Source organism: Eleutherodactylus coqui, chromosome 9 (assembly GCF_035609145.1).
Source record: "Eleutherodactylus coqui strain aEleCoq1 chromosome 9, aEleCoq1.hap1, whole genome shotgun sequence".
NCBI classification, from domain to species: domain Eukaryota; kingdom Metazoa; phylum Chordata; class Amphibia; order Anura; family Eleutherodactylidae; genus Eleutherodactylus; species Eleutherodactylus coqui.
This window is the reverse complement of record NC_089845.1, coordinates 51,215,851-51,239,517: the sequence shown is the minus strand read 5'-3', so window position 1 is coordinate 51,239,517 and position 23,667 is coordinate 51,215,851. Positions and strand designations below refer to the sequence as shown.

The window sequence follows — 23,667 nt, the reverse complement described above, 5'->3', positions numbered from 1 at the left end:
GCCGGTTTCACGTCCGCATTGGAACCTTCATCCGGAGGTTCCGTCGATCATCCGCCTGAAAATGCCAGAAGAAAAAGTGGTGTATGCAGTGCTTTTTCTTCTGGGTGGTGAGAGGGTGGACCCCATTATAGTCCATTGGGTCTGTCAGCGTAGGTGTAGTGTCTGAGACTAATGAGCATGAACACTTTATGAGCACACTTATGTGAGCTTTGATTTCAACAGAGTGCATAGTCAGAGAAGCTGCTGTTGCCATCTTTGTTTGTCCAGGCCCGGAGGGTCACTTTTAAGGCGTTGTTCAACTCTGAAATGTTAATGACCCATCCTTGGGTTAGGTCTACAGCACTTGATTGGCAGAGGTCCACCACTAAGGATCTGCGCCGGTCAGCTGTTCGCTATCAGTATATGGAGCTGGAAACTGACAGATCTGTATACCCTGCTGCGGCCCAGGTTAGTATCACAGTGCCTTCAATCGTGCAAAGCTGAAAACCCCTTTAATAAGAAGGGAGACGGTGGGAGGGATGCGGCACACTTAGTCCAAGCAAGGGACTGTGGTTCATTGGACATGTACTACATACACTATATGGACAAAGGGATTTGGACACTGCAGAAAATATGCAAATACTGAGTTTGCCAAACTGTATGCTGGGAAGGGCATGGGTAAAATAAAAAGCTGCTCATTGTATAATAACTATTCAATCATCCGATCGAGCGCTTGTGGGAGGAACTGGAGTGACGGGTACAACACTGCCACCCACGCCCATCTTCACAACAATCTCTTCAATGGCGACCCCAGACTTCCAGAGAACTTGTGGAAAGTATGCCTCGATGTGATGCCGCTGCAATACAAGCAAGAGGAGGGCGACACGTTACTAAATACAAGAATAAAGCACTCTTTCTGAAAAACATGCAGAGTCCAAATACTTCTGTCCATATAGTGTATGTGCAAGATCTATGGGGTGCAAATATCTGCAATGTCGTTAAGTATTTACCAATTCGGTCTGTATGGAACATACTGCGGGCCAAAACCGTTGCTGCACACAGACTTCCTGCTACTCCGTTCCCAATCATTGCTCTACAGACCTGTATAAAGAGTCAAGCATTGATTTGAAGGAACGCTGCCATCCAATAGATGGTGCTGCAGACGTATTGCTCCTGCCATCCAATAGGTGGCGCTGCAGAGGTATTGTTCCATCTCCCTTATTTAGTAAATACTTGTATTCCCCATGAGTTGACAATTGACACTGCAGAGGTATTGCTCCTTCTTCCTTATCTGCATATTACCCAGAGGAGCATGGATGGCCTTATAAGTCTCCTCAGTCAGTCTTGGTGCTCTCCCTAAGCAGTGATGTTACCCCTCCCGACCCAGTATTTACTAAGACATGTCAGCAGATCCTCTTTAAGATCTCATTAAATAAAGTTTGTGTTTTGAAGCCTCTGCTTTGGTTCTCCTCGCTCACTTTAGACCTACTGCTGACCTGAATTGCCCTTGGAGACTGCTAGCAGGGAGATGAGTACTCTGGGACTAGTTATTTGTCCTCCTCTCCTGGTTCTATATAAATAACCAAGCCTTCAAGTCATAAATCAATGCTTGGCTTCTGCCAACACCTATTACCATTTAAGCACACTGGAATGTATGCATTATTTCAGGAACTGGGCTAGTATTTACATACAAAGATTTATGGAGCTCTTGTCAGCAAAATAGCATTACAAAGTGGAGCCACAGATGATCCCCTTGGTTACTATAACAAAGTGCAGACACCGTTGTCTGCTTCCCAAGTTTGCAGCAGCTAACATAATAAAAGGGACCATGTCTGTCCGAAAGCAGACGACCCGATTGATGTGTTTTTGTCCCTAGACTTCTATCTAGCATTCTTCCGACATGCAATGTCACTATATAAACCTCTGCAAGTAGGTCCGCCTGTGTCTGCAAACCAGTCGCCTTGTGAAGCCTTGAGAAAACTTACTAAGCAACGTGCTGTAGGCCAGAAGACCTTAACCATGTAAGAGTCAGATCTTCTATTTATTCAGTCTGTAGAAAGATGGAGTCAGAAATGAAAACGTATTCGCTCTGAAATCAAAACTTATAGAAGTATGCTGATACTTAGGCCTCATGTCCGCGGGCTTAAAATCCGCAGCGTTTTTCCCACGCGCGGATCTGCGCCCCATAGGGATGCATTTGACACCCGCAGGTAGTTAAATACCTGTGAATGTCATTTTTCCCGTCAGGCGCGGATCCGCGTGCGGGAAAAAAAATGGACCATGCTCCATTTTCGTGCGGGTCTCCCGCGGGGACGGCTCCCGCAGGCTTCTATTGAAGACTATGGAAGCCGTCCGGATCCGCGGGAGACCCGTACCAGAATTAAACTCACCTGCTCCGGACAATGCAGTTCTTCCTTTCTTCGCGGCCGGATCTTCTTTCTTCGGCTCGGCGGATGTGCCCGGCGCATGCGCGCGGCACGCTGCCGGCGTGCCGAGCACATCCGCCGGGCCGAAGAAAGAAGATCCGGCCGCGAAGGAAGGAAGATCCGCATCGTCCGGAGCAGGTGAGTTTATTCAGATTTTTAGGCCTCATGTCCGCGGGGCAGGAGGGACCCGCTATGGATTCTACATGAAGGACCCGCTATGGATTCTACATGAAGGACCCGCTGCGGATTCTACATGAAGAATCCGCGGCGGGCCTGATTTTCCCCGTGGACATGAGACCTTAGTGTTCATGACCCGGCACTAGCAGGCATGACGGGCAAGAGACTGCTCTTCTCCGATACACCAGGGTGAGACTGTTCTCCATGTTCAGGTGACAAGTGGTGCCACCTTGAAGAAAGTACTGGATGCGATTGTTCCGGTCACATTTTAACCCCTTAGGTCATTCTCACATACACAGACCGTTTTTTTTACAGCGATTGAAACGCTGTAAAATGCCTGCATTATTTTCAGTGGGGCTTCTCAGACGAGCCCTCAAACGCGGCGTTTGTAACGTCGCGATTTGTGAACGCTGTCTGCTCTATTTTAGTGCGTTTAATGGTCGTTATCATCCATTGTAATGATGGGGTGCATAAAAAAAAATGCTACGGGAAAGCAGCCTAAGTGATCACCAGTACGCCATTTTTACTGACCCCACTAATGAGCTTTTAAATTTGCACAGACATCTTTTCAAAAGCGGTGGCTTAGCTGAACGACAGCCAGGCTCCTGCTGTAACAGATAAAGACAGAGAAACCTCAGAGCCTGGCAGTTTAACCCCTTACATACCACAATCAATAGCAACTGCAGCATGTAAGCAGATGACAAGGGGAAGGGGATCCTTCTGTCATCCATCGGCGCCCTGCAGTGTGATTGCTAGGTACCAATGGGTTCCCATGGCAGCTGAAAGCCTGACAAAGGCTTGCTGTCATAGGCCTAGTACAATGCACTGCATAAGTAATGCAGTGTACTATCCTAGCGATCGAACTATTGCATCCTGCACAGTGCATAAATCCTGCACTGAGCAGGGGGTTGGACCAGATGACCCTGGAGGTCCCTTCCAACTTTACCATTCTAGGATTTTATTATCCTCAAGTCCCCTTGAGGGTCTAAAAAAATAGCATAAAAAAGTTCAATAAAGTTTAATTAAAAGCCTTTTTAAATGGATAAAATACCAAAGAAAAGTTTTTGAAGGGTTTAAAATATGGTATTACCTTGTTCATAAAGACCCAAGAACTGGAAATAAATTATTTTGCGCACAGGGGGAAGGCCTTAAAAATAATTTGAAAAACCAACGCTAGAATTGCCTTTTTCCCCCCTTTTGTTCGCCTCTCAAAAATGCAATAAAAAAGCAATCTAAAAGTCATACGTACTGTTTTAGCTCAGCTAAAAACCAAGCGACGATCGGCCCCTGTAAACAGGCAGTCCTACATGAGTGAACAACTACCTGTTTACTGCAAATGGAGGCGGGTGACCAGAAGAGATCTGCAGTGCGCTGCGCTCCATTCCCGGAGCGACTATTGCTTCTATGTGAAAGCACAGTAGCGATAGTTAGCAGGACAGCCGTCCGGTGCTTCTGCGCTCCGAGGTACCTTTTAGTTCATTATTAGAGATGAGCGAGTATACTCGCTAAGGCACATTCCTCGAGCGAGTAGTGCCTTAGCCGAGTATCTCCCCGCTCGTCTCTAAAGATTCGGGGAGCGGCGGGGAGGAACGGAGGGGAGATCTGTCACCGGCACCGGCCCCCGAATTTTTAGAGACGAGTGGGGAGATACTCGGCTAAGGCACTACTCGCTCGAATAATGTGCCTTAGCGAGTATACTCGCTCATCTCTGTTCATTATGCTGGTCTGAGATGCAGACCGATGTCCTCCACGGACTCCACATGTTAATAAAACAATTGTTTCTGCCGGTGTCCTTGTGTGACGGTCCGGTTGTTCTCCATTAGCGAACCATTTCCTTGATTCTTCACATTCCGGCACGTAATGGAGCTGAACACAGTATGTATCGCTGCTCGGCGTTTTACTGGTTCTTTCCTGCCCGTCTGTGTTTTTTTATTATTTCCTTTGCGCGTAAATGTCGTATTTTAATAAGAGATGTCGGAGCTCTGGGCTCTGAAAGGACGAGCCTTTGGTTAATGCTGTGATGTGCCGCCGCCGTCTTATAAAATACGGCAGGTAATAAAGGACCTAACTGCTCTTCTGTGAATACTAAATGTATTTGTGTATACTCAATGACAGCAGTTAAAATTAGAAGCTCTGCCAAATGGCCCTTTCAATAATGTTTGTGTTGCGTTCACCAACCTCTAATATTTGTGTTACATAAATATCATTAGATGGCGTAACAAAGAGAACCAGCCATGACTAAAGGAATTATCTCTTCTTCATACGCCTATCGGGTTACAGTGAGAAGCTGTTAGAAATGGGTTTTATTATGAGACGGGCTTCCCTCTTTCTATGAGCAACGTAAAAAGCCCGTTAGACGTGGGGCGTTTATTGGCACCAGTTACATCGAATAATCTAGGCTTAGATATCGGATAACTATAGTGATCTAAATAATGTAAACTATATCAACATTGGTTTGCTACTATTTGTTATGGACAAATAAAATATCATTACATAACAAAATATTATTACATAAGCTTGTAACGTGATTGATCTCAGTAAGAGAAACCAAGTCATCTTGTAGATACGATAGCTTTTACTGGCTAACAAAAATACATGATGTTCTAGCGAGCTTTCCAACCTCTCAGGATCCCTCATCAGGTATAATGAATCAGATCTGGATGGAGCATATATACGAGTATATACAAATGTACACACATGTAAAGGCACCGACATAGTGATACTAATTTGCACTTAAAAACAATACCAGACAAGATGAGTAAATACTTAATTAGTCCCCTAGTAAGGAATGTGACCGTTTTATGATCTCTAAATTGGTGTTAGGGGGTCACCAGGCCTGTGTGCTATTTCTCCTTCAGACCTGCAAATAAGGAAGGTGGAACAATATCTCTGCAGCGCCACCTATTGGATGGCAGCATTCCTTCAAATCAATGTAGGACTTTTTAGCAAGTCTGTAAAACAATGACTGGGAATAGCGCCCCTTCTGGGTGCTCAAAAATGTTCAGAGATACAATTTCCAGTTTTAGTATGTTATTTCTTTGACATTGAGTTTCAGTAGTTCATCTTACATGGAGGATGTTCCATCCTATATATACATGTGTATTAGAAGTGAATGCAGTTCACACTCATGTCTACTCTTTTCATCCAGTTTCGCCATTAATGCCTCCCTCTATTTTTTTTTTTGTCATATAACATGATGAATCCCCTGAATGGAACCCATTATAGAGAACGGATACTGTTGGGCTCCCCAGTTTCCATTATTTTGACAAATCTGACAGCCAAGCTGTTTTGATTCGGTTCCATAAGAAAACTTATGAGCAGAGCCCAAGGATGTTTTTACACGGGACCATCTGTCGGGCAACAGGCCGTCCCAGTGATAATCACAGGAACGAGCATGGCTGACTGAATGGATGCAGAGCAGGTTGGGGATCGTTCCGGCCCGCCTACATTCGCAGTAAACAGGCCGTCGTTCATAAGTAATACTGCCTGTTTACACGGAGCGATACGTCGTTCAGTTTTCTGCATGCAGAAGCGAGAGACTTCACGTTCTTTGTTCAGTCGGTGCATGCATTTACATCAGACCATAATCATTCAGATTCTCGCTGGATCATGGGAATCTGAACGATAATCGTTCTGTGTAAACGCAACTATGGTAGAATACCGTACGGGACTCTTCAGACACCACAGTGGTGGAGGAGCCAGCCCAAGGGTCTCTCTGCCCCGCCCCCATTCTTGCCCCGAAGTAGCAGGATGCCAAGACTGGTCACCTATTATCTTAATGGTCATTCATTAATTTTTTTTCTAGATAGATGTACCAGAACAACGTCCAGAAGGTTCTCAACCTCTCATTGTTACGTGTAGTAAGACGCTGCCAGCATCCGTGACTGCCCCCTTATTGTCTGTAAAATCGTGATAGTTGTAATTGTTTGTGGGCTCTCTAGCATATGGATGGAAACTGCACACTGCCACGTTGTAAAGGTCTATATATGCTTGTTTGTTCCTCTTGCAGGTCTTCTTCTCAATGGACAGTCTACATCGGGGCAGTCCTCAGAAAATGAGAAGGATGACACATCTCAAGGCTCTTCACTTGCTAATAGTGTAACTTCTTCAGATTCCGAAGATGGACCTGTCAGGAAAAGGTAGGTCTAGTTTAGATACTAATGGTTATAACACTACATGTATTTTTTTTACTGTGGTGTAGAATAGCTCGGTGTTGGTGTTCTCATCATATTATGCACAATTTAAGGGGTTTGTTATGAGACAACCCCGTTCAGCATAGATCAGGAGAGAAAAAAGATGGATCGTGCTCAGAGAGTGACCTCCAACCAAAAATATTGCCACTCACTAAACCAGGGTGATGTGAGAGACCTTACCAAGTCACCACAACCCCCTGTATCCACAAGGACTGGTAGAGCCAGAGAACGGGTATACACGCTGGTAGTGAAGATGTCTCATCAGTTGAGATGTCTCGTTAAAGGAGAGTTTATTGCCAAAGGATAAAATAAGTACAGCTCTGCGACGCGTTTCAGGGGGAACATATCAAGAACCCCCCCCATTAATCAACCATGAGACTTGATCATCTTTTTTTCTTTCCTAATCTATGCTCATGCCCTGGATCTTGGTAGTCAGGCCTGTGATTGGTGCTCTCTGGACCTGGATGTCCTGTAGGGATGGGGAGGGCCTCCTTCCTCATTTGAGGTTTTATAATACAAGTCTGTGGGGTGTAGTGGCCGTCCTCTGTCTTCTGTGGCGATCTCCCTACACCAGGTGAGTTTGTTCTATACTATTCAGTCCTTAGGAGTGCTGTCTAACTTTTTTTTAGACAGCACGTAAAGGACTCACAGAGGGAGAGCTCTTCCTCTGTGACGTCATTGGCCCACCGCGATGTAATCGCATCCAGGTCTGCCATGTCCTATTATTGCGAATAAAGCAATACATTGCAGTACAGAAGGGCTTCAAGAGTTCAAGTCCACTACAGGGACATAGAATTTGTAAAATAAATACACAAAAGTTTAAAAAAAGTTTAAAAAAATATGAAAACAAAAACTTTTTGCACACTTTCTCTTCATTTATAAAAACAAATCTGAATAGCCCACATGTTTTATATCATCGCATCCGTACCGACCGGTACGATAAATTTAAGACACTATTTACCCTGCATGGCAAAAAAGAGTAAACATAGAAACCCCTAAAAAAACAGAGCCAGAAAGATTGCTCTTTTCATTTAGGCTCCCAGAAAAACTATGTACCCCAAAATGTTACCAATAAAAACTACAGCTTGTCACATACAAAACAAGCCCTCACAGAACTCCATCCATTAGGCTGAATGCACATTCCGCAGTGGAATCGGACCCTGTGCTGACCAGTGACCCCCGCGTACTTCTCCGGATTTTTCCTCTCTCTGCTGCGGATGTGCCAGCCAGTTTTGACATTTCGGAATAGCTGCGGGTCGGACGGCTTCTAATGACTGCAGTGGAAGCCGTCTGTGCGAATCCCGCACGAAAATACAGCATGCTGCGATTCTTCCTCCGCAAGCGGAAATCGCAAGTGATTATCGCTCGTGTTTGTGGATGAATCATTTTACACTGCCTGCTATGGACAGACATTGCTGCGGAATCCGCGGCCAGATGCCTGCTGCAGAATCCGCGGCCAGATGCCTTCCCATGTGCAGTCATGGGACTTTGAATGCAGTGATGCAAAAAATGTGCAAAAGTGGAAAAATCTAAAAAAAAACCCTTAACTTTGGTATTGTAATCGCACCAGTCTGCAGAAAAAATGTATTGTGTCCTTTATTCAGCGTGAGTAACGCCGTACAAAAAGAGACCCCGAAAACAATGGCAGAATTTATGTATTTTATTTTCCCCGCCCTCCAAAAAAAAGTAATAGAAGTTATACAATCCATTCTATGTACTCAAAAAATGGTAGCAATAAAAACTACAGCTCACCACGCTAAAAAACAAGACTCGTATGGCCATGTTGACCTAAAAATAAGAAAAAGTTTTGACTTTTGAAAAGTAGAGATGAAAATCCCCCCAAAAATCGTCACATCCTTAAGACCAAAATAGGCCATGTCCTTAAGGGGTTAAAGCCCAATTCATCTGAGTAAAGCCCTTTTCTATAATTAAGGCTTCTTTCACATGGCCGGCTGATATGCGCTGTGATCTGATGCACTGGATTCCAATACATCAAATCACATGGCCATATTCCTGAGACGTAAAAATGCCCAGCCAGCCAATATAGTGCCGGGTGTTTTTACATCGGGCCTAAAAGATAGTCCTGGAACTATCTTTTGGTCTGGAATACGTCGGCTGCTGCATGGGCTCCCATGGCAGCGGCCGTAGGTGGGAGGAAGTTTAGCAGTGTGGCTGCTAAACTCCCTCCCTCTGCAACCCCCGCTCCCCCTCCCCTCCCCCTTCCGCATGCAGGCTCACCTCTCGTTCCTCCCTGCTCGTTCTGTGCAATGAGAGGAGGTGCCATGGGGGCATAGCTAAGCACCGGTCCGCCTCGCTTCCTCTCATTGATGGCTATGGACAAGTGGCGGAGGTAGAGCTAAGCACCCACCCTCTCTCTGCCCCTTGTCCATAGCCATCAATGGGAGGAGCGCGGGGCGGACTGGCACTTAGCTCCGCCCCCACCCCGCCCCCTCACACTGCATAGAACAAGTGGGAAGGAACGAGAGGTGACCCTGCAATGGGGAGGGAGGGGAAATGGGCGATGGCCTGGTGAGCTCGCCGCATTTGTGCCGTCCTCACTAGGCCATATGAATTGGTGCACAAATGTTTGATTTGTTCGCCCGTTCACCAGATTTTTCACCCCCAACGTAGCGTCTATTGGCCGGCTGTGATAACGGCCGGCCGATATGCGCTCATGTGATAGAAGCCTAACTGTCAGTAAAATATCTTGAGCTGTGCATTTAGAAACTCCATTGAAGCAGCAAGTTATTGAGGGGTAGGTGGGCCAGAGGAGGGTGCAAGTTATGTATGGTTGTAGGGCATCTTCAAACTGCATTTAATGCTGCGCCCTAGGGTTCTGCTCAGGTCCCAAAAAGCAGGATTCAAACTGAACCATCGACTCCGGTTGAGCAGGTAGCCCTTCCTTCCTGGCACTTGTGCCAGACAGAATAGAACAGTTGACTACGCCATTCTGTCTGGTGCAAATGCCGAAAAGGAACAGAAACCTCCTCCAGTGGAGATTTAATTGGTTTGTGTTTGACTAATGATAGCGTGTGACTCTGTCTAAATCCCATGTTCAGGGCCTCAGCCAGAACCGTAAAATTCTAATTTTAAGAGCCCCTGAGATTGGATTGTCTTTGAAGGCGGACTTGGGCCTTAAACTAGATTTTGAGGGGATACGCTATATTACGGAATGCCGCCTTTCTACCGGACGGCCATGACTTTCTGCATATAGACCTACTGCAGCGGCCCGGAACCAGACAGATATAATTTCATTAGACAATTGTGTAGCTCGCCTCGCTCAAAGAATTCGGCCTTTAAGTGCCGTGGAATGTGTGAAAAGCATTGTTGACTGACTTCTCATCGCTGTCTCCATTTAAATGGTGTAATTGATGCCATGGTGGAAATCTGCGTGCAGACGCTGGCTCGGAAATAGCTTTTTCAGTTGGTTCAAACCTAAATGGCTAGTGAAAAGCTAATATTCATTCCTGGCCTGAAGTCTGTCTGGGGACCCCTAGCTGCTCGGGAAGAGTGCCATGCTTGCGCCCTCACAGCCTCTGCCAAAGCTAATAAGGGTTAAGGTTGTCGAAAAAAAAATAGCCGTCTACACTCCACAAGGGGAAGGCGAATATGCCGAGGGTTCCTTCTGGAAATAACATAACTTTGTTTCATTTTACTATCGGCTGGATGTCTAATAGATATAGCAGCAGGCCTAACTGCAATAAAGCTTGACTACCGCTAATGCACTTTACGGCACGTGGTGGCCAACAAACAGAGGCCCAGTTGTTGCCTAACTAAGGCTGCAGTCACACGGGTGTATTCGTATTTAGGTCTAAATTCGCAGTGTATTTCTGGGCCCACATATGCTGTTGCCTTGCAGTTTTCTGCCAATCAGCAGTATTTTACAGGCGTAAAAAAAAAAACGTACCAAATCTCATTGAGCGTATTTTCTGCGTAATGATTTCAATGGGTTATTACAGTGTGTAAGGCCTCATGTCCACGGCACGTGCGGATTCCCGCAGCGGAATAGCTGCGAGTTAGTGTGGAAATGATTAATAAATGCTTGCCGGCTATCGCGGATGCAATTTGTTTCCGTGCGGAAAAAAAAGTCGCCATCCCAAAGTGATTGCCTTTCCCCCTCCTCCCCAGGTCCCTGCTTGGTCTCCAAGCAGCCGTAGAGGTATCTGACTACAAATCCGCAATTGAGGATACATTGCGGATTGCTCACTTCCATAGAGATTAATGGAGCCCCTCTGCGTGGAATCCGTGGTAAAATGGAGCAGCTGCGATTTCTTTTCCGCACGTGGCATCCGCAAACCGAATCCGCATGTGTTAATTGAAGCGCGGACGCCCCAAGCTTCCCTATGGGTGGCTTGAACTGCAGATCTGCCCCGAGTAGTCGGTATCTACACCCCTTTGTAAAATCCACATTGACTTCTGGCAGCTATTTGTAATACTATCTTGTCTCTAAAGATATCCGTAGTCGCATATTTGCTTAAGTCATCACTGGGGCCGAACAATGTTGTCCGTGCAGTAGTTGGCCAGATTTTAATGGTGTCCACTTTGAGCAACTGGTGTGATTGCAGAAGTCCAACATGATTTCTGATATCTGTATAAATCTAGTAATAAAGCTTTTATGTAGATCTTTTTCATGTTGAAGTGTGGATACGTTTTTGAGACACCGTGTGTAGAAAATATATACAATGTGCGCAACGTTTCCTGGTCTGAGGGCCACATTGCCATACTGAACCATTTCCAAGGGCCGCAAAGCTAGTCCAATCTGAGACATCTAGGCCCCCTGTCCACAAGCGAGTTGTCATTGCGAGATCCACGCACCTCGCATTACACGCTCTCCATAGGCTTAACTATGGAAAGTACAACCCGCGTCCATGAGTGGAGAATCGTATTGATTCTCCTCTCGCGGGATTCAAATCGCGGCATTCTGATTCTCTGCGGTGAGCCTATAGGCTTATCACGGAGACCTGTCAGTGCTCCGCCCTCCGCAGGCCACTTCCGCACGGGCGACAGCGATATCGCTGCTACAAAATCATTGCTATATCACAGTTATGGACACGCAATTTTGTAGCATCAGTGGTGCTTTTTTTTGGGGGGGGGGGGGGGGGGAATGTAGCGTCACATCTCTGCTACCTGCCATTTTCACACGCAATTTTGTAGCGAGAAAGTTAATAGGACTTTCTCATGTTAAAAAAAATTGCATCACACAAAAATCGCAAGTTTGTGCAATGTGATGCAATAAACAAGCCGGCTGCATAGGAAAACATGTACTACAAAACATAGCAAATCGCGGCTGTATAGAGCATGCCACGATTTTGTAGTCTCACAATGTCGCAGGCTACAAAACATCCCTTGTGTGACAGAACCCACAGGAAAGCATGGGCTCTACATACATGCGATTTGTTGCATGGCAACAGCCGTGCAAGAAAATTGCCTGTGTGGAAGCGGCCTAATGGGATATCCTAAGTATATGCCATAGTAAATAGAAGTAAGTTCCACTTGAAGGACTCCCACCTATTAGAATGGGGGTCACCTTCCTTACAATCAGCACTCCAGAGAGGTGACAATGCATATAGCTCTCTCCATTGGTGATGATGGATGTTGAGGTAACTGCCTGAGATTTCATAATATATAGGGGGCCCAGACATGGGTTTGTCCTTGAAGACATCCCGGTTCCACTCTGTAGCGGTCCAGTTTCATCACTCATGACACCACTGTGAATGGAGACGACTGTGAGTGTTATTACATTAATGGGCACACAACGTGAGACAAAATGTCTTTTAGCCAAGTGTCTAGAAATGGTTCAGACAGACGCAGGGGGTGTAACGATGGCGCCCCCTATCTGGATGATAGACAACGAAGCAGTTGGAGCTGCAAGGGCTTGTTGGATGGTTAGATGGGATCTCCTGAGGGCATCTTGAGCCTGGTCGCCTTGTGTGCCCTCACGCATCCACTGGTCCCAACACCTCCTAACAGTCTGGTCAGACGCTCCTCTCTACTGGTGGTCTGTAAGGGGTCCTGAGCCCGGACACCTTGTGTGCCCTTATGCTTCCACTGGTCCCAACACCTCCTAACAGTCTGGTCAGAACAGCCCGGTGGGAGACAATTCATCAATACGACCATCCAGCTCCTCACATCCCAATAATGCGCCCCTCTCAGACTCTGGTAACGGGGTGAAATCTCTTCTCTGCGTCTAGCGGTCAACAAGCTCTACACAAGCGGAAGACGAGGTCACTGCACACAAGGAGCCTCCGAGAGCCTTTTATAGGCCAAGGGGGGGGCGTTTTGCAACAAAATGACAACCCCTACCAGGTGCTTTGTTTTGATTTTTTTTTTACAAGGAATGTATATATGTGTGGGCGTGGAGATCATACATATGCAATATTTTATATATTATACACATACACACATACAGCATGCTGTGCACATTTTTTACATTTTTTTGTGGATTGAGGAACTACTTTATAGTCTTCCACCCGTTCTGTTCTTTTAGACAAACCAATTCTCTGCCCACTTAATGAGCACCGATTGACAATTATAGCGTGTTGATTGCCACTCGTTCTAGCCATTTACATGCAGCGGAGGATGACAAGTATGGGATGAGCAATCTTTACTATGACCGTTCAGCCCATACAGATGGCATCAGTGGCATTCATATTTCCTATATACTGGGAGATGTGCTGCTGGGGAGTAAGAGGTTTTATGCCTGAATTATAGTACAATCAACAGACAAACGAGTGTTTTGCTTCTTTGTTGGCCAATTCCAGACATATTCACACAGGCGATGATGGGGTGAACATGTGCCTAATCATCAGCCTATGTAAAAGGGCCTTAGAACATCTGTAAATCTCAGAGGATTATGGATGCTATATTGCCCTATCCCATGAGTTTTGGCTTACAAAGCTGTGTTTCTCAGACACTTAGTGCCCATTTACGGATCGGACCTCTCGCCAACATTCAGGACTTGCTGCCCGTCCAGCCTCCAAGCACAACAGGCAGAGTCTGTTGTCGGTTTACCATTAGTAAGGCGATACTTTTTCTCTTTTTGTGAGCAGCATAGTAATAACTTTTCTTATTTATTATCATGTGATCTCATGAGCTTCTCTCACTTTTTTCCTTGATTGCTTTATGTAAACCAAGTACCCAGAAAAGGAGGTCTGTTTCTTGTAAGTGTCAAGCCGTATGAACACCTTGTCATCGGGACAGCCTTAAGGGCCTGTTCAGTGTTAGGTCACAACTGCTGAAGTCTAAAGAGTTTGCCGGCAATCTGTCAGTCGCTAAAAATTCATGAAAGTCTCCAGGTATCAGCAGCTAGCGCTTTAAATACTGCTTTTAAAGTGGCAGGCCGGCCTGAAAATAACTCTGTTCTCTTAAGAAAGTCATAATGGTGTCTTCAGAAGCGAAGACTGATTCAGGCCCGATTTTGTAAAAACCATTTAATATGAGATATTTGATACTGTGTCTTCATACTCCTCAACGTCATATATAGTCCTATTCATTGTAAAGTTCATTTCACTGTGTTTGAAGTGTACAAGCACTGATCTGCAGCACAGCTGCCGCTATGTAACGCACTGAAGCTTATTGTCAGATGGGAAACAGGCGTCGATTTGTTTTTAGTAAAATATGATTTTTCTTTTAAACATAAGTGTGGACTTCTAATTAGCTTGCAGTATAATACTACTTAAACAACACAACCTCCCTCTTACTTAGGTGTAATAGGAAGGTTGGTTTGTTTATGCAGTATTATATACAACACAATTCTCCTGTTACTTACGTGTAAGCAGCCACAGGATGGCTTGTAGATGCCTATCGGTATGTCTGTCCTGTAAACTGAATACAGACTGCTGTAAACGGTAACCCAAATTCTGTTGACCAATCAAGGCTGTGTTCACATCACCGTTGGAGGTTCTATTCGGAGGCTCTGTTGCTGATTTCCGCAAAAATCTTGGATGAAATAGTGCGGCTTGCTGCGCTCCTTCATCTGTGAAAATTTCTGACAGCTCGATGGAAACTGATCAGACCCCATCATTGTCAGTGTGGTCCATTCAGCACCATTTGGCTCCATCAATCCATTCAGCTAGCGGATTTGGTTTTCCTGCCCCCATAATATTGATGTTAAAGGGAACCAATCCGGACAGGTATGCAGGGGGTCACCGGCTGCCACAGAGTCTGATTCTGCTGCGGGATCCAACCTGGCCGTGTGCGGTGGGACTTAATTGCAGTGGGGTATTCAGGTATGCGTTTTACACGCGTGTGGGCAAAAAAAATCGCAGCGTGTCCTATTTTTGTCTGTATTACGGGCCAAAATTGCCCATGGGGATTAGGTAAATATGCATTTAATATGAATGGTACATATATATTCACTGTGTATTTATGCATAAAGGCAGACTAAATCTATGGGACCCTCTTGTTTTTTTGTTTTTTTTTGTAACGTACGTGAAAAATGCAGTCATTAAGCAAACATAAAAAAAAAGAAAACTGTAAGAAAGTCCAAATACACAGTTGTATACACAGTTTCAGTCTGAAAACAGTGTATTTCCCGAACCGACACTGCATGCGCTCGTGAATGAACCCTAAATGTATCTACTCCTTTAACATGGCTCTAAGCACTATGGTGGCGTTTCTCCCCATCCACCTCGCATATATCTATATTACGCCTCAAATCCACATCATTCGCAACCTGACTGGTTGTTTAAACTTACTCGTTCCCGGTGATTGGTTATTTGTGTTGCCTGATTCACGGGGATTGGTTTGAGTTGCCTGATTCATGGTGATTGGTTGTTTAGGTTGGCTCGTGTAGAAGTGGGGAGTAAAAGGCTAATATACGTCCACCTTTTACCTTGGAGGTTGGCTTTGGATATAAGAGCTGTGCCACCACCTATGAGTTGAGCTGCCTGTCCGCGGGCGTTGCGGTAACCTGAGCTGCCGCCCGGGAGCAGGAGCCGATAGACGGATCTCCGCTGGTCAGCCTATCTGACAGATAGGCTGACCGCGTAGAATCGCGGCAAATCACAGCATGTGGACAGGGGGGAAGCGCTCTCCATAGCAACACTTCTTTAAATGGGACTGTGTTGCAGTACCAGGCATAGTTGTATGGTTCTGTATCTTTGTACACTGTGAAGGGGAAGCGGCTGACCGACAGCGATGGCTGTTGTTGGACCATACTGATAAAATCTAGTTGGGTTGACCTAAGGATAATAATCATCATCTTGTTCAACAAGGGGGACCTTCCATCATAAACGTATCTATAGGGCAAGGTGCAGGCAAAATGGGGATTCCTGAGTGTTAACAAAACAAGCGTGTCCTTAGTCATTGATAAATACATCATATAGCTTTGATTTAAAATGCCCTTTTACACACAACTATTATCGCTCAAAATTCATCCGAATGGCCGATAGTCGTTACATGTGCACTTTTACTTTGAACAATGGATTTTAGTTAAACTTAAAATCCATTGTTCAGCCACTGAAAGACTCAGCAGATACATTCCATTTGAATGTATTTCGCTTATCTTTCAAAAGACTGCAGGATGTTCTCCCCCAGGCATGTTTATACTAGCCAGGAGGAGAACAATGGAATGTGTCAGCAGCTGTTTGCACAGCTGGGAGTGGGTTTAAACACAAGCTGGGCTCTGCAAACAGCTCCTGTAGGCCCTTTTACAATCAAATGAAGATGATTACGTGTTCATGGCCATTAACACTTTATGCAAATACATTGCTAAATCTTTCAGTCCTTTGAAAGATTTTCTTTGCATTTTAAAGTGCCTAAAGGCGGCATTCAAATCTGCAATCGTGGCTTCCGATTTCCTGCTCCATTCGGGGAGCATGAAAGGGAGAATCCCCGCGGCCGGACAGATCCATCTCATGATGGAACCGAACAGCGTCGCGTGGGCCCCATTGACTAGAATTACGCTCGTGTGAGCCCGCCTTAGTTTTATGAAACTCTAAAAGGAAAACTGTTTTTGTTGCTATGGGCAACTGTGCCCATTTTTGTTTTAGATCAGGGGTATTCTATAGGCGGACCACCAGCTGTCCAGACCAGGATAAGGATCCACTGCCAATTTCCACTTCAACCCTCCACTAACTCCTTTCAACATAATCGCATTGACAGGACCTGACGTTGAACTCTGCTTCATTGCTCTCCGGGCACAGAGCTGATCTATATGTGTAGTGGTGAAAGCAGAGGAGGGGAGGGGGAAGGATTTTTACATGGGACTGTATGTTGGATGGGACAGAAAGCATAAGACAGATATTTTACATGGGGCTGTATATTAGAGAGGAGAGATGTTTTACATGGGACTGTATGCCTGAGGGGTATGTTGAGGGGCTGAAGGCTGAGGGAGTGTTTTATTTATTTATTTTTACATGGTAATGTAGGAGATAATAATGGTAGGAAGAGTGCAGTGTTTACATGGGACTGCATGATGGATGAGTTAATGGAGATGGGAGCAGTATTACAAATTTTATAATTTATGTGCTTTGTTTTATCCATCATTACCTACAAGACCTCCACCGATGGCAGACCCAAGGAAGTGGACCTTCAGAAAAAGCTAGCGGGGCCCCCCGGTCTCCTAAATCTCCCTATAAAGTAACAGAGACTAAAAGGCTTTTAAAATCTGCGGCTCTGCGTTACGTGAGTCCAGCCTTAAAGAGCCATCACCATAAATGATGATGTGGATAGTACGAGGGACGCAGCCCTGTAATCTATAACTGCAGCCTCTGGTTCTCCTGCTGTGCGCCTGCAGACCGGCCATTTGCTGCGGTCCTCTCCATTATGTATGTGCGCTCAGTATATTGAGATGGCAGATCTCCTAGTATCACAGCAGGAGAAGCTTCCAGCCTGTCTGCTCCGTCTCCCGGGACTCCATGTTCTTCACAGTGGGGTTCGGCCGTGTGTGCAGCATGTCCTTGTATAGTGTAAGGCTCTTATGGGTGCAACAAGCATGTCGGCAGCGTGTTCTCAGTAGCCGGTCGTGCATACAAAATATAGGGTGACAAGTGCCTAGCAATTTGTGAGAATAACAGCAAATCTGGGGGGGGGGGGGGATGAGCAATAGAAGAGCCCTGCTGCATCGTTGTACATTATGCCTTCAATTCCATGCAGATTGTCTTTAGTAGGTCTATTGGGTTATTGTTAAAACTCAAACAGATGCAACTTTAGGTGCAGATTTTCGGTGCAAATTCTGCAACTAATCCGCTACATGTTAACCTAAACTTATTGCATATGTGGACTGAAGTGTAAGGGGGCAAAGAGTTTATAACCAATGTTTCTGTGATGCTGAAGGATCTGCCATCTCTATCTGACCAGCTGAGCACAAGGGGTTAATAATGAAGTATACGGAAAACTTCCAGCTGAAAAATTGTAATTTTTTTTTAAACTGAAACCAAGTAAAATGAAAGAAACTGTATTTTCTGTTCAGGCCTTTCAAATATATCACTGCGGGGCAGAAGTAATAGATGACGTCCCATTCGCTGCCATGCTGCTCCCCGGCTTAGTGATATTCTGTTTTCACTACTACATTTCTACATACTACTAGTATATTAGTACTGCATGTTCATTGTCCCCCAATACTGATCTGATGTCTCTTTTCTTGTTCTTTAGGCCAAGGCTGCAAGCACAAAGAAAATTTGCCCAATCCCAGCCAAACAGTCCGAGCACAACCCCCATTAAAATTGTGGAGCCATTGCTACCCCCTCCAGTAACTCAAATATCTGACCTTTCCAAACGCAAGCCCAAGACGGAGGATTTCCTCACATTTTTGTGTCTTCGAGGTAAGATCATCTTCATCGTTTTTGGAGTGAAGTCATTTTTATTGTGCTTCAGGTACGATATATCATCTATGCTTGTCGGCAAGTGGTTAAAAAACTTTAAAACTTTTGTTTTGAGGTGTATTGAGAGTTATTGGTCGGAGCATCAACACCGTGCCAATCCACTTTCTAGGCACACCTTCCAGCCGCACAGGTCCAATCCAATCCCTTAACCCGACATATTTCAGCCAGTGTGCCAATAGGAAGTATGTCATGATGATTGCACATGATATACAATGTCATAGATTCACTGACTGAGTATAAATGTATCAGATCGGAATTAGGATTCAAGCGCTTGGGTTATTAAGTGTCCAACGTACACATCTAGAAGGCTTCTCTCAAGTTATTCCAGAGTCTGCCCCTCTCTGCAGTCGGATTACCTTCCCAATATCCATGGTGAAAGTCAAAATAATACTGGAAGACCCCTGATTAAATTATGTGACTCCCGATTTGTTGATATCGTTGCAAAACCCCATGAAGAATACTTTTTAATGCTTTATCTCTTAAGCAGAACAGATATATTTGCAAGAAATTTAACATAGTATGTAAGGCCGAAAAAAGACATATGTCCATCCAGTTCAGACTATTACCCCCAATGTTGATCCAGAAAAAGGAGAAAAAACTTCAAATGAGGTAAAAGCCAGGTTTCCTAATTTAAGGGGAAAGAAATTCTTTCCTGACTCCAACCTTGCAATCGGAGTAATCCCCGGATCACCAACCCTTTTGAAGTTATTAATCAATTTAGTAATTGTAATACTCCATACTCTTTGTTTTACTCATTTATATAGCGCATACATATTCCACAGCGTTGTACGGAAGGTGAAGGTCTTTTTTCCCCCATTGGGGTGCACAATCTATTAGTATGTGTTTGAATTGTTGGAGCAAACCAGAATAAACCCACGCAAGGAGAACATACAGATTCCATGCAGATGTTGTCCTTCTTCAGTCGTGAACCCAGAACGCCAGCACTGCGAGGCAACCGTGCTAACCACTGAGCCACCGTACAGCCAGTATTGGGTGGAAGGAACAACCAGAGCGTGTCAATATCTGATGGACATAGTAATGTTCCTGTCGGTATTCCTAGAAATCAGATCTGATCTATCTCTGGCCTCTATGTTGTCGATGGTCCTTTTAGGGACTATGGGGAATAGCCTCTTCACTTCCACCTGTGTGTGATATATTTGACTTGAGTCACTACAGATTTTGTCCTAATGTATTCACATAATGATAAGGCATGAATAACCTGTTTGACATAAGTTATCAACAGCTGGATTACTGTAATATTGAGTTATTAGTAATTGACTTCCCGTACACAATGCTTCTGAAGGCCCATTTACATGTGCCTGTTTTTGCAAAAAGCATGAAAATACCATGGAAAACCAGTTACTTTTTCACTGACCAAAATCCTACTCGTCCATGTGAATACGGTCTGAGGCTCCTTCCACATTGGCTATTGAAATGCACTACTAAATGCCGATAAAGAATACTGATGATGTTCTCTGCCCTCGGCCCCGTGTATTGTGCGCAGTGTATTTCCATCTGTATTTTCTCCCATACTCGATTATACAAATACAGATTTTGCATCATAGGTGTCATTCAGAGACGTTGTTTTTAGGCTCCATGGACTTCTGTGGGTCCAAGGCTTCTCATGGATGCTGAGTACTTAAAAATAAGGAATTTGTGCAGAAAAACTAATTAGTAATTCCATAAAATAGCACTGACTCTGTATTTGGGGTTTATCCCACATAAAAAGATACAGTTTACAAATATGCAAGTGTGAATGAGGGGATACAATGTTAAAGGGGTTGTCTCGCGAAATCAAGTGGGGTTATACACTTCTGTATGGCCATATTAATGCACTTTGTAATATACATCGTGCATTAAATATGAGCCATGCAGACGTTATTCACTTACCTGCTCCGTTGCTAGCGTCCCCGTCGCCATGGTTCCGTCTAATTTTGGTGTCTTCTTGCTTTTTTAGACGCGCTTGCGCAGATCCGTCTTCTCCCTTCGGCTCCGCTCGGCAGCATCGGCGTTTTGGCTCCTCCCCTTTGTACGCGTCATCGCGTAGCTCCGCCCCATGACGTGTGCCAGTTCCAGCCTCCTGATTGGCTGGAATCGGCACGTGACGGGGGCGGAGCTGCGCGATGACGTGTACAAGGGGGCGGAGCCAAAACGCCGATGCTGCCGAGCGGAGCCGAAGGGAGAAGACGGATCTGCGCAAGCGCGTCTAAAAAAGCAAGAAGACACCGAAATTAGACGGAACCATGGCGACGGGAACGCTAGCAACGGAGCAGGTAAGTGAATAACTTCTGTATGGCTCATATTTAATGCACGATGTATATTACAAAGTGCATTAAAGGGGTTGTCCCGCGCCGAAACGGGTTTTTTTTTTTTCAACAGCCCCCCCGTTCGGCGCGAGACAACCCCGATGCAGGGGTTAAACAAGAACACCGCACAGCGCTTACCTGAATCCCCGCGCTCCGGTGACTTCTTACTTACCTGCTGAAGATGGCCGCCGGGATCTTCTCCCTCGGTGGACCGCAGGGCTTCTGTGCGGTCCACTGCTGATTCCAGCCTCCTGATTGGCTGGAATCGGCACGTGACACGGCGGAGCTACCAGGAGCCGGTCTCCGGCACGAGCGGCCCCATTGAGAAAAGAAGAAGACCCGGACTGCGCAAGCGCGTCTAATCTGGCGATTAGACGCTGAAAATTAGACGGCTCCATGGAAACGAGGACGCTAGCAACAGAACAGGTAAGTGAAAAATTTCTGATAACTTCTGTATGGCTCATAATTAATGCACAATGTACATTACAAAGTGCATTAATATGGCCATACAGAAGTGTATAACCCCACTTGATTTCGCGAGACAACCCGTTTAAATATGTGATACAATTCCTGTTTGTGGGTTATACAGTTATATGCCGTTCTGTACCGTTCATCGGACAAGGCTGCTTTTCATACGTAGTGAAAAGATGATTGATACCTTTCTGAAATGAAAGGCATGAACGTATGAGTGCGGCTGGACACATCTGACATGTCTGGAAGCTTTCCATTCCTCTGATTTAAAAGGAGTGACAAATGTGAAATATACAGACCTCAGTGTTGGATGACAAGTGACACTTTGCAGAATGTTTGCATGTTGTAGCTTATACTCAGGGAAATATGCAGGCTCTTGTTCTGACCTTCACATACGATTGCATTTTTATGTCCATGCGCTCTTGTAAATTAGCAGTTCCTCAATACATGTGTTCTCATTCCATCAGCCCCACATGTTGTCGTTATCATGTTTCCCCTTTTTCTCCTATATGGAGCAAATAATTGGTTTAGTTGATTCATTGCAGGGCTGTATAGAGCTGCTTACCATATAAACACAACAAAGGGGAGTTTTTGACACCACTTTTCTGGCAGCCTTTTTTTCCCTTCTCCAATGTAAAGATGTGAGAAATTTATCAAATGTCACACGATGTTGATACATTTGACATGTCTTTAAATACGTCTAGAGATGTGAGGTCACTTTGTGCGCCACCCAGCTACTTCAGAGAATTTGTGACTTTGTAAAAAGTTGCATATCATAATAGTCTTTAAATGCTGGTCAAGCAGCAAGCCACAATGCATTTTTGCAGATTCATCCATTCCCTTCTCCTTTCCATTTTCTCCTCTCTTCTCTTTATTCCCTTTCCATCCCCCTCTCTTCTTTTCTCCATTTCCATTCCTATCTTCTCTTTCCTCCCTTTCCATTCCTCTCTCTTCTCCTCTTTTCATTCCCCGTTCTTTCCCTCTCTTCTCCCTTTTCCATTTCTCGCGCTCCCCCTATTTTCTCCTTTTCCATTCCTCTCTTCTCCCTTTTCATTCTCCACGTTCGCCCTCTCTCCTCCCTTTTTTATTCTCCACACTTCCTCTCTTCTCCCTTTCCATTCTCCGTGATCCCTTTCCTTTCTTTTGTGATCCCCCTCTCTTCTCCCTTTCCATTCTCCGAGCTCCCCTCTCTCCTCCCTTTTTTATTCTCCACACTTCCCCTCTCTTCTCCCTTTCCATTCTTCGTGATCCCCCTCTCTTCTCCCTTACCTTTCTTTTGTGATCCCCCTCTCTTCTCCCTTTCTATTCTCTGCGCCCCCCCTCTTCTCCCTTTCTATTCTCCGCGCCCCCCCTCTTCTCCCTTTCCATTCTCCGCTCTCCCCCTCTCTTCTCCCTTTCCATTCTCCGCGCTCCCCCTCTCTTCTCCCTTTCCATTCTCCGCGCTCCCCCTCTCTTCTCCCTTTCCATTCTCCGCGCTCCCCCTCTCTTCTCCCTTTCTATTCTCCGCGCTCCCCCTCTCTTCTCCCTTTCCATTCTCCGCGCTCCCCCTCTCTTCTCCCTTTCCATTCTCCGCGCTCCCCCTCTCTTCCCCCTTTCCATTCTCCGCGCTCCCCCTCTCTTCCCCCTTTCCATTCTCCGCGCTCCCCCTCTCTTCCCCCTTTCCATTCTCCGCGCTCCCCCTCTTCCCCCTTTCCATTCTCCGCGCTCCCCCTCTTCCCCCTTTCCATTCTCCGCGCTCCCCCCTCTCTTCCCCCTTTCCATTCTCCGCGCTCCCCCTCTCTTCCCCCTTTCCATTCTCTGCGCTCCCCCTCTCTTCCCCCTTTCCATTCTCTGCGCTCCCCCTCTCTTCCCCCTTTCCATTCTCCGCGCTCCCCCTCTCTTCCCCCTTTCCATTCTCCACACTCCCCCTCTCTTCTCCTTTTCCATTCTCCACACTCCCCCTCTCTTCTCCCTTTCCATTCTCCACACTCCCCCTCTCTTCTCCCTTTCCATTCTCTGCGACCCCCCCCTCTCTTCTCCCTTTCCATTCTCTGCGCCCCCCCTCTTTTCTCCCTTTCCATTCTCCGCGCTCCCCCTCTCTTCTCCCTGTCCATTCTCCGCGCTCCCCCTCTCTTCTCCCTTTCCATTCTCCGCGCTCCCCCTCTCTTCTCCCTTTCCATTCTCCGCGCTCCCCCTCTCTTCTCCCTTTCTATTCTCCGCACTCCTCCTCTCTTCTCCCTTTCCATTCTCCGCGCTCCCCCTCTCTTCTCCCTTTCCATTCTCCGCGCTCCCCCTCTCTTCTCCCTTTCCA

At 45.8% G+C, this 23,667-nt stretch overlaps 1 protein-coding gene across 2 annotated transcripts in view; it reads left to right on the top strand.

Moving 5' to 3' along the window:
• The window catches only part of JARID2 (jumonji and AT-rich interaction domain containing 2), a 167,615-nt gene that overhangs the window by 74,276 nt on the left and 69,672 nt on the right, over positions 1-23,667 (top strand). For both annotated transcript variants that reach the window (XM_066579388.1, XM_066579389.1), the window contains exons 3-4: positions 6,592-6,721; positions 18,371-18,540. In XM_066579388.1, the coding sequence (XP_066435485.1) occupies positions 6,592-6,721; positions 18,371-18,540 (300 nt within the window). The remainder of the gene's footprint in view (positions 1-6,591; positions 6,722-18,370; positions 18,541-23,667) is intronic.